The following is a 13,041-nucleotide window of genomic DNA, read 5'->3' on the forward strand; positions in this document are numbered from 1 at the left end:
TAGTAGCTTACTTTAGGAGTCTGCAGTGCTGACAGTGTCCAGCAGGTCCGTCATTATATAATATATACCTGTCCGGCTGCAGTAGCGATATATATATATTTTTATATCATTATCATCCAGTCTATATTAGCAGCAGACGCAGTACGGTAGTCCACGGCTGTAGCTACCTCTGTGTCGGCAGTCGCTCGTCCATCCATAATTGTATACCACCTACCTGTGGTGTTTTTTTTTTCTATCTTCTTGATACTAGTAGCTTACTTTAGGAGTCTGCAGTGCTGACAGTGTCCAGCAGGTCCGTCATTATATAATATATACCTGTCCGGCTGCAGTAGTGATATATATATATTTTTTATATCATTATCATCCAGTCTATATTAGCAGCAGACGCAGTATGGTAGTCCACGGCTGTAGCTACCTCTGTGTCGGCAGTCGCTCGTAATTGTATACCACCTACCTGTGGTGTTTTTTTTTTTTCTATTTTCTTGATACTAGTAGCTTACTTTAGGAGTCTGCAGTGCTGACAGTGTCCAGCAGGTCCGTCATTATATAATATATACCTGTCCGGCTGCAGTAGTGATATATATATATTTTTTATATCATTATCATCCAGTCTATATTAGCAGCAGACGCAGTACGGTAGTCCACGGCTGTAGCTACCTCTGTGTCGGCAGTCGCTCGTCCATCCATAAGTATACTAGTATCCATCCATCTCCATTGTTTACCTGAGGTGCCTTTTAGTTGTGCCTATTAAAATATGGAGAACAAAAATGTTGAGGTTCCAAAAATAGGGAAAGATCAAGATCGACTTCCACCTCGTGCTGAAGCTGCTGCCACTAGTCATGGCCGAGACGATGAAATGCCATCAAAGTCGTCTGCCAAGGCCGATGCCCAATGTCATAGTACAGAGCATGTAAAATCCAAAACACCAAATATCAGTAAAAAAAGGACTCAAAAATCTAAAATAAAATTGTCGGAGGAGAAGCGTAAACTTGCCAATATGCCATTTACCACACGGAGTGGCAAGGAACGGCTGAGGCCCTGGCCTATGGTCATGGCTAGTGGTTCAGCTTCACATGAGGATGGAAGCACTCAGCCTCTCGCTAGAAAAATGAAAAGATTCAAGCTGGCAAAAGCACAGCAAAGAACTGTGCGTTTTTCGAAATCACAAATCCACAAGGAGAGTCCAATTGTGTCGTTTGCGATGCCTGACCTTCCCAACACTGGACGTGAAGAGCATGCGCCTTCCACCATTTGCACGCCCCCTGCAAGTGCTGGAAGGAGCACCCGCAGTCCAGTTCCTGATAGTCAGATTGAAGATGTCAGTGTTGAAGTACACCAGGATGAGGAGGATATGGGTGTTGCTGGCGCTGGGGAGGAAATTGACCAAGCGGATTCTGATGGTGAGTTGGTTTGTTTAAGTCAGGCACCCGGGGAGACACCTGTTGTCCGTGGGAGGAATAGGGCCATTGACATGCCTGGTGAAAATACCAAAAATATCAGCTCTTCGGTGTGGAAGTATTTCAACAGAAATGCGGACAACATTTGTCAAGCCGTGTGTTGCCTTTGTCAAGCTGTAATAAGTAGGGATAAGGACGTTAACCACCTCGGAACATCCTCCCTTATACGTCACCTGCAGCGCATTCATCATAAGTCAGTGACAAGTTCAAAAACTTTGGGCGACAGCGGAAGCAGTCCACTGACCAGTAAATCCCTTCCTCTTGTAACCAAGCTCACGCAAACCACCCCACCAACTCCCTCAGTGTCAATTTCCTCCTTCCCCAGGAATGCCAATAGTCCTGCAGGCCATGTCACTGGCAATTCTGACGAGTCCTCTCCTGCCTGGGATTCCTCCGATGCATCCTTGCGTGTAACGCCTACTGCTGCTGGCGCTGCTGTTGTTGCCGCTGGGAGTCGATGGTCATCCCAGAGGGGAAGTCGTAAGCCCACTTGTACTACTTCCAGTAAGCAATTGACTGTCCAACAGTCCTTTGCGAGGAAGATGAAATATCACAGCAGTCATCCTGCTGCAAAGCGGATAACTGAGGCCTTAGCATCCTGGGCGGTGAGAAACGTGGTTCCGGTATCCATCATTACTGCAGAGCCAACTAGAGACTTGTTTGAGGTACTGTGTCCCCGGTACCAAATACCATCTAGGTTCCATTTCTCTAGGCAGGCGATACCGAAAATGTACACAGACCTCAGAAAAAGACTCACCAGTGTCCTAAAAAATGCAGTTGTACCCAATGTCCACTTAACCACGGACATGTGGACAAGTGGAGCAGGGCAGGCTCAGGACTATGACTGTGACAGCCCACTGGGTAGATGTATGGACTCCCGCCGCAAGAACAGCAGCGGCGGCACCAGTAGCAGCATCTCGCAAACGCCAACTCTTTCCTAGGCAGGCTACGCTTTGTATCACCGCTTTCCAGAATACGCACACAGCTAAAAACCTCTTACGGCAACTGAGGAAGATCATCGCAGAATGGCTTACCCCAATTGGACTCTCCTGTGGATTTGTGGCATCGGACAACGCCAGCAATATTGTGTGTGCATTAAATCTGGGCAAATTCCAGCACGTCCCATGTTTTGCACATACCTTGAATTTGGTGGTGCAGAATTATTTAAAAAACGACAGGGGCGTGCAAGAGATGCTGTCGGTGGCCAGAAGAATTGCGGGACACTTTCGGCGTACAGGCACCACGTACAGAAGACTGGAGCACCACCAAAAACGCCTGAACCTGCCCTGCCATCATCTGAAGCAAGAAGTGGTAACGAGGTGGAATTCAACCCTCTATATGCTTCAGAGGTTGGAGGAGCAGCAAAAGGCCATTCAAGCCTATACAACTGAGCACGATATAGGAGGTGGAATGCACCTGTCTCAAGCGCAGTGGAGAATGATTTCAACGTTGTGCAAGGTTCTGCAACCTTTTGAACTTGCCACACGTGAAGTCAGTTCAGACACTGCCAGCCTGAGTCAGGTCATTCCCCTCATCAGGCTTTTGCAGAAGAAGCTGGAGACATTGAAGGAGGAGCTAACACAGAGCGATTCCACTAGGCATGTGGGACTTGTGGATGGAGCCCTTAATTCGCTTAACAAGGATTCACGGGTGGTCAATCTGTTGAAATCAGAGCACTACATTTTGTCCACCGTGCTCGATCCTAGATTTAAAACCTACCTTGGATCTCTCTTTCCGGCAGACACAAATCTGCTGGGGTTCAAAGAACTGCTGGTGACAAAATTGTCAAGTCAAGCGGAACGCGACCTGTCAACATCTCCTCCTTCACATTCTCCCGCAACTGGGGGTGCGAGGAAAAGGCTCAGAATTCCGAGCCTACCCGCTGGCGGTGATGCAGGGCAGTCTGGAGCGACTGCTGATGCTGACATCTGGTCCGGACTGAAGGACATGACAACGATTACGGACATGTCGTCTACTGTCACTGCATATGACTCTCTCCCCATTGAAAGAATGGTGGAGGATTATATGAGTGACCGCATCCAAGTAGGCACGTCAGACAGTCCGTACTTATACTGGCAGGAAAAAGAGGCAATTTGGAGGCCCTTGCACAAACTGGCTTTATTCTACCTAAATTGCCCTCCCACAAGTGTGTACTCCGAAAGAGTGTTTAGTGCCGCCGCTCACCTTGTCACAATCGGCGTACGAGGTTACATCCAGAAAATGTGGAGAAGATGATGTTCATTAAAATGAATTATAATCAATTCCTCCGTGGAGACATTGACCAGCAGCAATTGCCTCCACAAAGTACACAGGGAGCTGAGATGGTGGATTCCAGTGGGGACGAATTGATAATCTGTGAGGAGGGGGATGTACACGGTGATATATCGGAGGATGATGATGAGGTGGACATCTTGCCTCTGTAGAGCCAGTTTGTGCAAGGAGAGATTAATTGCTTCTTTTTTGGTGGGGGTCCAAACCAACCCGTCATTTCAGTCACAGTCGTGTGGCAGACCCTGTCACTGAAATGATGGGTTGGTTAAAGTGTGCATGTCCTGTTTATACAACATAAGGGTGGGTGGGAGGGCCCAAGGACAATTCCATCTTGCACCTCTTTTTTCTTTCATTTTTCTTTGCGTCATGTGCTGTTTGGGGAGTAGTTTTTGGAAGGGCCATCCTGTGTGACACTGCAGTGCCACTCCTAGATGGGCCAGGTGTTTGTGTCGGCCACTTGGGTCGCTTATCTTAGTCACACAGCTACCTCATTGCGCCTCTTTTTTTCTTTGCGTCATGTGCTGTTTGGGGGGTGTTTTTTGGAAGGGCCATCCTGAGTGACACTGCAGTGCCACTCCTAGATGGGCCAGGTGTTTGTGTCGGCCACTTGGGTCGCTTATCTTAGTCACACAGCTACCTCATTGCGCCTCTTTTTTTTTTTGCGTCATGTGCTGTTTGGGGGGTGTTTTTTGGAAGGGCCATCCTGCGTGACACTGCAGTGCCACTCCTAGATGGGCCAGGTGTTTGTGTCGGCCACTTGGGTCGCTTATCTTAGTCACACAGCTACCTCATTGCGCCTCTTTTTTTCTTTGCGTCATGTGCTGTTTGGAGGGTGTTTTTTGGAAGGGCCTTCCTGCGTGACACTGCAGTGCCACTCCTAGATGGGCCAGGTGTTTGTGTCGGCCACTAGGGTCGCTTATCTTAGTCACACAGCTACCTCATTGCGCCTCTTTTTTTTCTTCTTTGCGTCATGTGCTGTTTGGGGAGTAGTTTTTTGAAGGGCCATCCTGCGTGACACTGCAGTGCCACTCCTAGATGGGCCAGGTGTTTGTGTCGGCCACTTGGGTCGCTGAGCTTAGTCATCCAGCGACCTCGGTGCAAATTTTAGGACTAAAAATAATATTGTGAGGTGTTCAGAATAGACTGAAAATGAGTGGAAATTATGGTTATTGAGGTTAATAATACTTTGGGATCAAAATGACCCCCAAATTCTATGATTTAAGCTGTTTTTTAGGGTTTTTTGAAAAAAACCACCCGAATCCAAAACACACCCGAATCCGACAAAAAAAATTCGGTGAGGTTTTGCCAAAACGCGTTCGAACCCAAAACACGTCCGCGGAACCGAACCCAAAACCAAAACACAAAACCCGAAAAATTTCCGGTGCTCATCACTACACTACAGGCACATTGGGGGACAACTCTGCATGGACGGCTAATGTTACATATTATTCCCTATACTACAGACACATTGGGGACAGCTCTGCATGGACGGCTAATGTTACATATTATTCCCTATACTACAGGCACATTGGGGGACAGCTCTGCATGGACGGCTAATGTTACATATTATTCCCTATACTACAGGCACATTGGGGGACAACTCTGCATGGACGGCTAATGTTACATATTATTCCCTATACTACAGGCACATTGGGGGACAACTCTGCATGGACGGCTAATGTTACATATTATTCCCTATACTACAGGCACATTGGGGGACAGCTTTGCATGGACGGCTAATGTTACATATTATTCCCTATACTACAGTCACATTGGAGACAGCTCTGCATGGACGGCTAATGTTACATATTATTCCCTACACTACAGGCACATTGGGGGACAACTCTGCATGGACGGCTAATGTTACATATTATTCCCTTCACTACAGGCACATTGGGGGACAGCTCTGCATGGACGACTAATGTTACATATTATTCCCTATACTACAGGCTCATTGGGGGACAGCTCTGCATGGACGGCTAATGTTACATATTATTCCCTATACTACAGGCACATTGGGGGACAGCTCTGCATGGACGACTAATGTTACATATTATTCCCTGTACTACAGGCTTATTGGGGGACAGCTCTGCATGGACGGCTAATGTTACATATTATTCCCTACACTACAGGCACATTGGGGGACAACTCTGCATGGACGGCTAATGTTACATATTATTCCCTATACTACAGACACATTGGGGACAGCTCTGCATGGACGGCTAATGTTACATATTATTCCCTATACTACAGGCACATTGGGGGACAGCTCTGCATGGACGGCTAATGTTACATATTATTCCCTATACTACAGGCACATTGGGGGACAGCTCTGCATGGACGGCTAATGTTACATATTATTCCCTATACTACAGGCACATTGGGGGACAACTCTGCATGGACGGCTAATGTTACATATTATTCCCTATACTACAGGCACATTGGGGGACAGCTCTGCATGGACGGCTAATGTTACATATTATTCCCTATACTACAGGCACATTGGGGGACAACTCTGCATGGACGACTAATGTTACATATTATTCCCTATACTACAGGCACATTGGGGGACAGCTCTGGCTAATGTTACATATTATTACCTATACTACAGGCACATTGGGGGACAGCTCTGCATGGACTGCTAATGTTACATATTATTCCCTATACTACAGGCACATTGGGGGACAGCTCTGCATGGACGGCTAATGTTACATATTATTCCCTATACTACAGGCACATTGGGGGACAGCTCTGGCTAATGTTACATATTATTACCTATACTACAGGCACATTGGGGGACAGCTCTGCATGGACGGCTAATGTTACATATTATTCCCTATACTACAGGCACATTGGGGGACAGCTCTGGCTAATGTTACATATTATTACCTATACTACAGGCACATTGGGGGACAGCTCTGTATGGGCGGCTAATGTTACATATTATTCCCTATACTACAGGCACATTGGGGGACAGCTCTGTATGGGCGGCTAATGTTACATATTATTCCCTATACTACAGGCACATTGGGGGACAGCTCTGTATGGGCGGCTAATGTTGCATATTGTTCCCTATACTACAGGCACATTGGGGGACAGCTCTGTATGGGCGGCTATGGGGGCACTATGTACTGAGGAGGTATCGTAGCTTTCACTGCTCATCCAGAGTAATCACCATTGATCGTTGTTTATGTCTTGCTTTGTAGGGCGATGTTGGACAAGTGGGACCACCAGGACCAGCAGGGATTCCCGGCCCTCAGGTATTTCCTTAGACGTCGCCACGTCATATATTTGCGCGTTTGGTGATATGGAAAGCGTCATTCATTATCTTCCCTTCTAGGGCGTCTCAGGAATAATGGGGCAGCCTGGACTGAAAGGTGATAAGGTGATCTAAATATTTATGTTATCACAATGAATATCATTACGTATTAATCACATGTGTGGAAAGAATAATTACCGCCTTCCTGATATGACGGATTTGGCAGATCTTAAGGAATTTTAATTATTCCTAATTCCAGCGATCCAGCAGTTGCTGCCAGACAGCGATTCCCAACTGAGTGTCATTGTTATTATATGTATTGTGTAGGGTGAAGTGGGATTCTCTGGCGATCCAGGCGACGCCGGATACCCGGGCGATAAGGTATGTCACACCTGGCGTGTCTGTGCAGGTGTCAGCTATAGATTCACATTTTAAGTTTTGATTCCAAGTAACTGTAGACACTTCCCGCGGACCCTCCATATCTCCATGATACTTCTGTCCCATAACTGGATAACTGACCAGTCAGCGCAGTCCGGGGCTCGTGTCCATAGTTACAGATGTTACAGAGTAACGGAGGTCTGTTAGAACAGCTCTCAGATTACAGCAGCAGTGTGTTTCTGAGTTTTTAGTATGTGATTACAGGCAGAATGTCTTCTAATATCACTAGGCCTTTATCCAGTAGTAGTGTTAGTACATACTGACCCATTACAGACGCCGTGACTGCTCTTTTAATGTTGCCAGCTGCATAGGTTTTTACAAAAACACTTATTTAACGGATATTGTAGGATCAATACAAAAAATGACTTTTTTGTAGTGGGCCTGTTTTCTAGCCCAATATTTTTTAATGTATTTGTACAGCCGGAATCTTGTAGTGAAAAGGTTTTCCTCCACCCTCCTTCCTCCGGGTGAGGCCGTGCCTGGCGCTCCTCTTCCTCCCCTCTCCTGGGTCATCGCTCATAGAGCTCCGTAGTCTGATATTGCAGTATATCCTGCGGCTGGCCGAGCCACAGCCGGGATGCTGTAATACAAGCGTGTTCCGGATAACGTTCTGCTCAGTGGAAGCTAAAGGAAAGTTTCCTTCCCATATTCTTTTGGCAGAGACCGTGATTGGCTCAGCTGCTCCTCCTGCTCCAGCGCTGTCCCATCGTCTCATTGTCCGTGATCACTGGATTCCTAACGTTGTCCCCACTCTGAAATATGCGACAAATCCGCCCAGTATGGCAGTGTGCGGGGCCACATAACTAGTCTGGGGCCCAGTTATAGTCTGATTATTGGTGGGCCTGGAGCTGAGATGAGAGATGTGGCTTATATGTCTCTTCAACAAAAATATATTTAAAAAAGTAAAAAATAGTTCTTGATGGGCCTGCTAGGAAACGCAGTGAGATCGCTGATATTACCTGTGTATGCAGCCGCAGTATAAGTCATCCGGTAGCTGGCGTTCATGGCTAAAGTGCTTGAGCTCAGTAGCAAGACTGACCTGCGGGGATTGCCGGCCCACGGTAGGGAGCAGATTTATTGCGGCAAGAGGATCAGGGCAGACGGCTGCCCACTACGGGAACCTGCAGGCTGATCTCCGGTTAATATAGATTTAATGTGTTTACACTGTATAATCTAATAGACGCGTTCCCTACCATACAATGGTGCTGCTTTATAATAAATGATCCGATTTCTACATCAGTGGCCAGGTTGGCTCGGAACACTCTTTCCCGGCTCCGGATTGTGTGTGGCCAGCCTTTCTAGAGAAGCAGGGGAAGTGAGCGGCAGGAGGGAGGGCGGTCAGAGTTTAGGAGCACCTATAATACTGCAATTCAGGTTCTGCGCTCAGCAGGATTGTTGTGCAATCCTCAGATGTTTAGTTGTTCTGCTATTTGGCTTTTTGTGGTCACTGGATATAATATTATTTCTGTTACACAAGTGGCAGCATCTCTGTTTACATAGATCTCACTGGCACCTGTGTGATTATCTGCTTCTTTGTATATGGATTCTTTTAATAGGGTACTGTGGGTTTGCCAGGACCGCCAGGACCGAAAGGAAAACCAGGACTCCCGGTATGTCAGCCTGTTTTAGTTTACAAGTAAGATCAACACTAAGATTGTCCTTACTTTCTGAGATCGTGTGTGTGTTCTGATTGAAGGATGTGAGATTATTCTCAGGTCAGACTAGAGCAGTCGATGCAGCAATAAGGGGAAGCTGTAGCGTTACAGGAAATTGCTTGTATTTAAAATCATGCAGGTAATCAAGACAGTAGGGTTACATAAAGGATTCGACATGAGTAAAGGAGTTGATATGGATAAAGGGCTTGGACAAATTATAGAGGTGACATTACTGGAGTCAGACTCGACTGTTATAAATGATTTGAGTGCAATTTAAAAGTTCAACTAAATTGAAGGAAGATTTAAAGAGTCCCAGTAACTCTAATGAAGGTGTAGGAAGTTAATGAGGGATCTTAGAGGTGATCAGGGTGTAGGATGTTAATAATTGACCTTAGAGATGATCAGGGTGTAGGGAGCTAGTGAAGGACCTTACAGATGATCAGGGTGTAGAAAGCTAGTGAAGGACCTTAGAAATGATCAGGGTGTAGAAAGCTAGTGAAGGACCTTAGAGATGATCAGGGTGTAGAAAGCTAGTGAAGGACCTTAGAGATGATCAGGGTGTAGAAAGCTAGTGAAGGACCTTAGAGATGATCAGGGTGTAGAAAGCTAGTGAAGGACCTTAGAGATGATCAGGGTGTAGGATGTTAATAATCAACCTTAGAGATGATCAGGGTGTAGAAAGCTAGTGAAGGACCTTAGAGATGCACAGGGCATAGGAAGCTAATAAAGAACTTTAGAGATGATCAGTGTGTAGGAATTAATGATGGACCTTATAAAGGATAAGGGCATAGGAAGTTAATAAAGGACCTTAGAGATGATCAGGAGGTAGAAAGTTAATCAAGGACCATAGAGATGATCCATGCGTAGGAAGTTAATGATGGACATCAGAGATGATCAGGGAGTAGGAAGTTAATGATGGACTATTGGGATGATCAGGAGGTACGAAGTCAATAAAGAACCTTAGAGATGATCAATGCATTAGAAGTTAATGACGGATCTTAGAGATGATCATAGTGGAGTAATTAATAATGGACCTTAAAGAGAATCAATGCGTAGGAAGTTAATGAAGGACCTTAGAGATGGTCAGGTTGTAGGAAGTTAATGAAGGACCTTAGAGATGATCAGGATGTAGAAAGTTAATGGTGTACCTAAAAGATGATCAGAGAGCAGGAAGTTAATAGATGGACTTTAAGATGATCAGGATGTAGGAAGTTAATGAAGGAGATCAGAGATTATCAGGATGTAGGAAGTTAATGATGGACCTAAGAGATGATCAGAGAGCAGGAAGTTAATGATGGATCTAAGAGATGATCAGAGAGCAGGAAATTTAATGATGGACTTTAAGATGATCAAGATGTAGAATGTTAATTAAAAACATTAGAGATGATCAGGGTGTAGGAAGTTAATGATGGACCTTAGAGATGATCAGGATGTAAAAAGTTAATGATGGACCTTAACATGATCAGGATGTAGGAAGTTAATGAAGGACTTTAGATATGATCAGGGTGTAGGAAGTTTATGGAGGACCTTAGAGCTTATCAGGATATAGGAAGTTAATTAAAGACTTTAGAGATGAACAGGATATAGGAAGTTAATTAAAGACTTTAGAGATGAACAGGATGTAGGAAGTTAATTAAAGACTTTAGAGATTAACAGGATGTAGGAAGTTTATGGAGGACCTTAGAGATTATCAGGATATAGGAAGTTAATTAAAGACTTTAGAGATGATCAGGATGTAGGAAGTTAATGAAGGACTTTAGATATGATCAGGGTGTAGGAAGTTTATGGAGGACCTTAGAGCTTATCAGGATATAGGAAGTTAATTAAAGACTTTAGAGATGAACAGGATATAGGAAGTTAATTAAAGACTTTAGAGATGAACAGGATGTAGGAAGTTAATTAAAGACTTTAGAGATTAACAGGATGTAGGAAGTTTATGGAGGACCTTAGAGATTATCAGGATATAGGAAGTTAATTAAAGACTTTAGAGATGATCAGGATGTAGGAAGTTAATGAAGGACTTTAGATATGATCAGGGTGTAGGAAGTTTATGGAGGACCTTAGAGCTTATCAGGATATAGGAAGTTAATTAAAGACTTTAGAGATGATCAGGATGTAGGAAGTTAATTATGGACCTAAGAGATGATCAGAGAGCAGGAAGTTAAGAAAGGACTTAGGTAATGACAAAGGCTTTGAAAGTCAATTATTGTAGTTTATTGGATTTATACTGTAGCAATAAGTGAAAAATAGTTTGACAAATTCTACTCCTTGGTCGGTCATACAATCTAGTGTGTGGGACACAGGGAGGCAAAGGAATTACGAGTGTGATGGGGGCACAGAATAGCTGTTTCATTATTTTTAGGGTCATTTTATGCTGGTTATTACAGATTGTGCTGTACCACAGTCATCCTGTGCCCCATCACACTACACAGTAATCCTGTGCCCCATCAAACTACACAGCCATCCTGTGCCCCATCACACTACACAGTAATCCTGTGCCCCATCACACTACACAGTAATCCTGTGCCCCACCACACTACACAGTCATCCTGTGCCCCATCAAACTACACAGCCATCCTGTGCCCCATCAAACTACACAGTCATACTGTGCCCCATCACATTACACAGCCATCCTGTGCCCCATCACACTACACAGTAATCCTGTGCCCCATCAAACTACACAGTCATCCTGTGCCCCATCACACTACACAGTAATCCTGTGCCCCATCAAACTACACAGCCATCCTGTGCCCCATCAAACTACACAGCCATCCTGTGCCCCATCACACTACACAGCCATCCTGTGCCCCACCACACTGCACAGCCATCCTGTGCCCCACCACACTGCACAGTCATACTGTGCCCCACACTACACAGTTATCCTGTGCCCCACCACACTACACAGCCATCCTGTGCCCCATCACACTGCACAGCCATCCTGTGCCCCATCACACTACACAGCCATCCTGTGCCCCATCACACTACACAGCCATCCTGTGCCCCACCACACTGCACAGCCATCCTGTGCCCCACCACACTGCACAGTCATACTGTGCCCCACACTACACAGTTATCCTGTGCCCCACCACACTACACAGTCATACTGTGCCCCACACTACACAGTTATCCTGTGCCCCATCACACTACACAGCCATCCTGTGCCCCACCACACTACACAGCCATCCTGTGCCCCACCACACTACACAGCCATCCTGTGCGCCACCACACTACACAGTCAACCTGTGCCCCATCACACTACACAGCCATCCTGTGCCCTACCACACTACACAGCCATCCTGTGCCCCACCACACTACACAGCCATCCTGTGCCCCACCACACTACACAGTCATCCTGTGCCCCATCACACTACACAGCCATCCTGTGCCCCACCACACTACACAGCCATCCTGTGCCCCACCACACTACACAGCCATCCTGTGCCCCATCACACTACACAGCCATCCTGTGCCCCACCACACTACACAGCCATCCTGTGCCCCACCACACTACACAGCCATCCTATGCCCCATCGCACTACACAGCCATCCTGTGCCCCATCACACTGCACAGCCATCCTGTGCCCCACTACACTACACAGCCATCCTGTGCCCCATCACACTACACAGCCATCCTGTGCCCCATCACACTGCACAGCCATCCTGTGCCCCACCACACTACACAGTCATCCTGTGCCCCACCACTCTACACAGTCATCCTGTGCCCCACTACACTACACATTCATCCTGTGCCCCACTACACTACACAGTCATCCTGTGCCCCATCACACTACACAGCCATCCTGTGCCCCACCACACTACACAGCCATCCTGTGCCCCATCACACTACACAGCCATCCTGTGCCCCACCACACTACACAGCCATCCTGTGCCCCATCACACTACACAGCCATCCTGTGCCCCATCGCACTACACAGCCATCCTGTGCCCCATCACACTACAC

General features: G+C 46.3%; 1 protein-coding gene across 4 annotated transcripts in view; it reads left to right on the forward strand.

Moving 5' to 3' along the window:
• Nucleotides 1-13,041, forward strand: part of COL24A1 (collagen type XXIV alpha 1 chain) — a 767,149-nt gene that overhangs the window by 321,361 nt on the left and 432,747 nt on the right. For all 4 annotated transcript variants that reach the window (XR_010186531.1, XM_063938932.1, XM_063938934.1 and 1 more), the window contains exons 15-18: nucleotides 6,935-6,988; nucleotides 7,069-7,113; nucleotides 7,315-7,368; nucleotides 8,982-9,035. Coding sequence is in view for 3 of the 4 variants with exons in the window: in XM_063938932.1 (XP_063795002.1) it covers nucleotides 6,935-6,988; nucleotides 7,069-7,113; nucleotides 7,315-7,368; nucleotides 8,982-9,035 (207 nt within the window). In the remaining variant the exon portion in view is untranslated. The remainder of the gene's footprint in view (nucleotides 1-6,934; nucleotides 6,989-7,068; nucleotides 7,114-7,314; nucleotides 7,369-8,981; nucleotides 9,036-13,041) is intronic.

Source organism: Pseudophryne corroboree, chromosome 9, assembly GCF_028390025.1.
Source record: "Pseudophryne corroboree isolate aPseCor3 chromosome 9, aPseCor3.hap2, whole genome shotgun sequence".
Lineage (NCBI taxonomy): Eukaryota > Metazoa > Chordata > Amphibia > Anura > Myobatrachidae > Pseudophryne > Pseudophryne corroboree.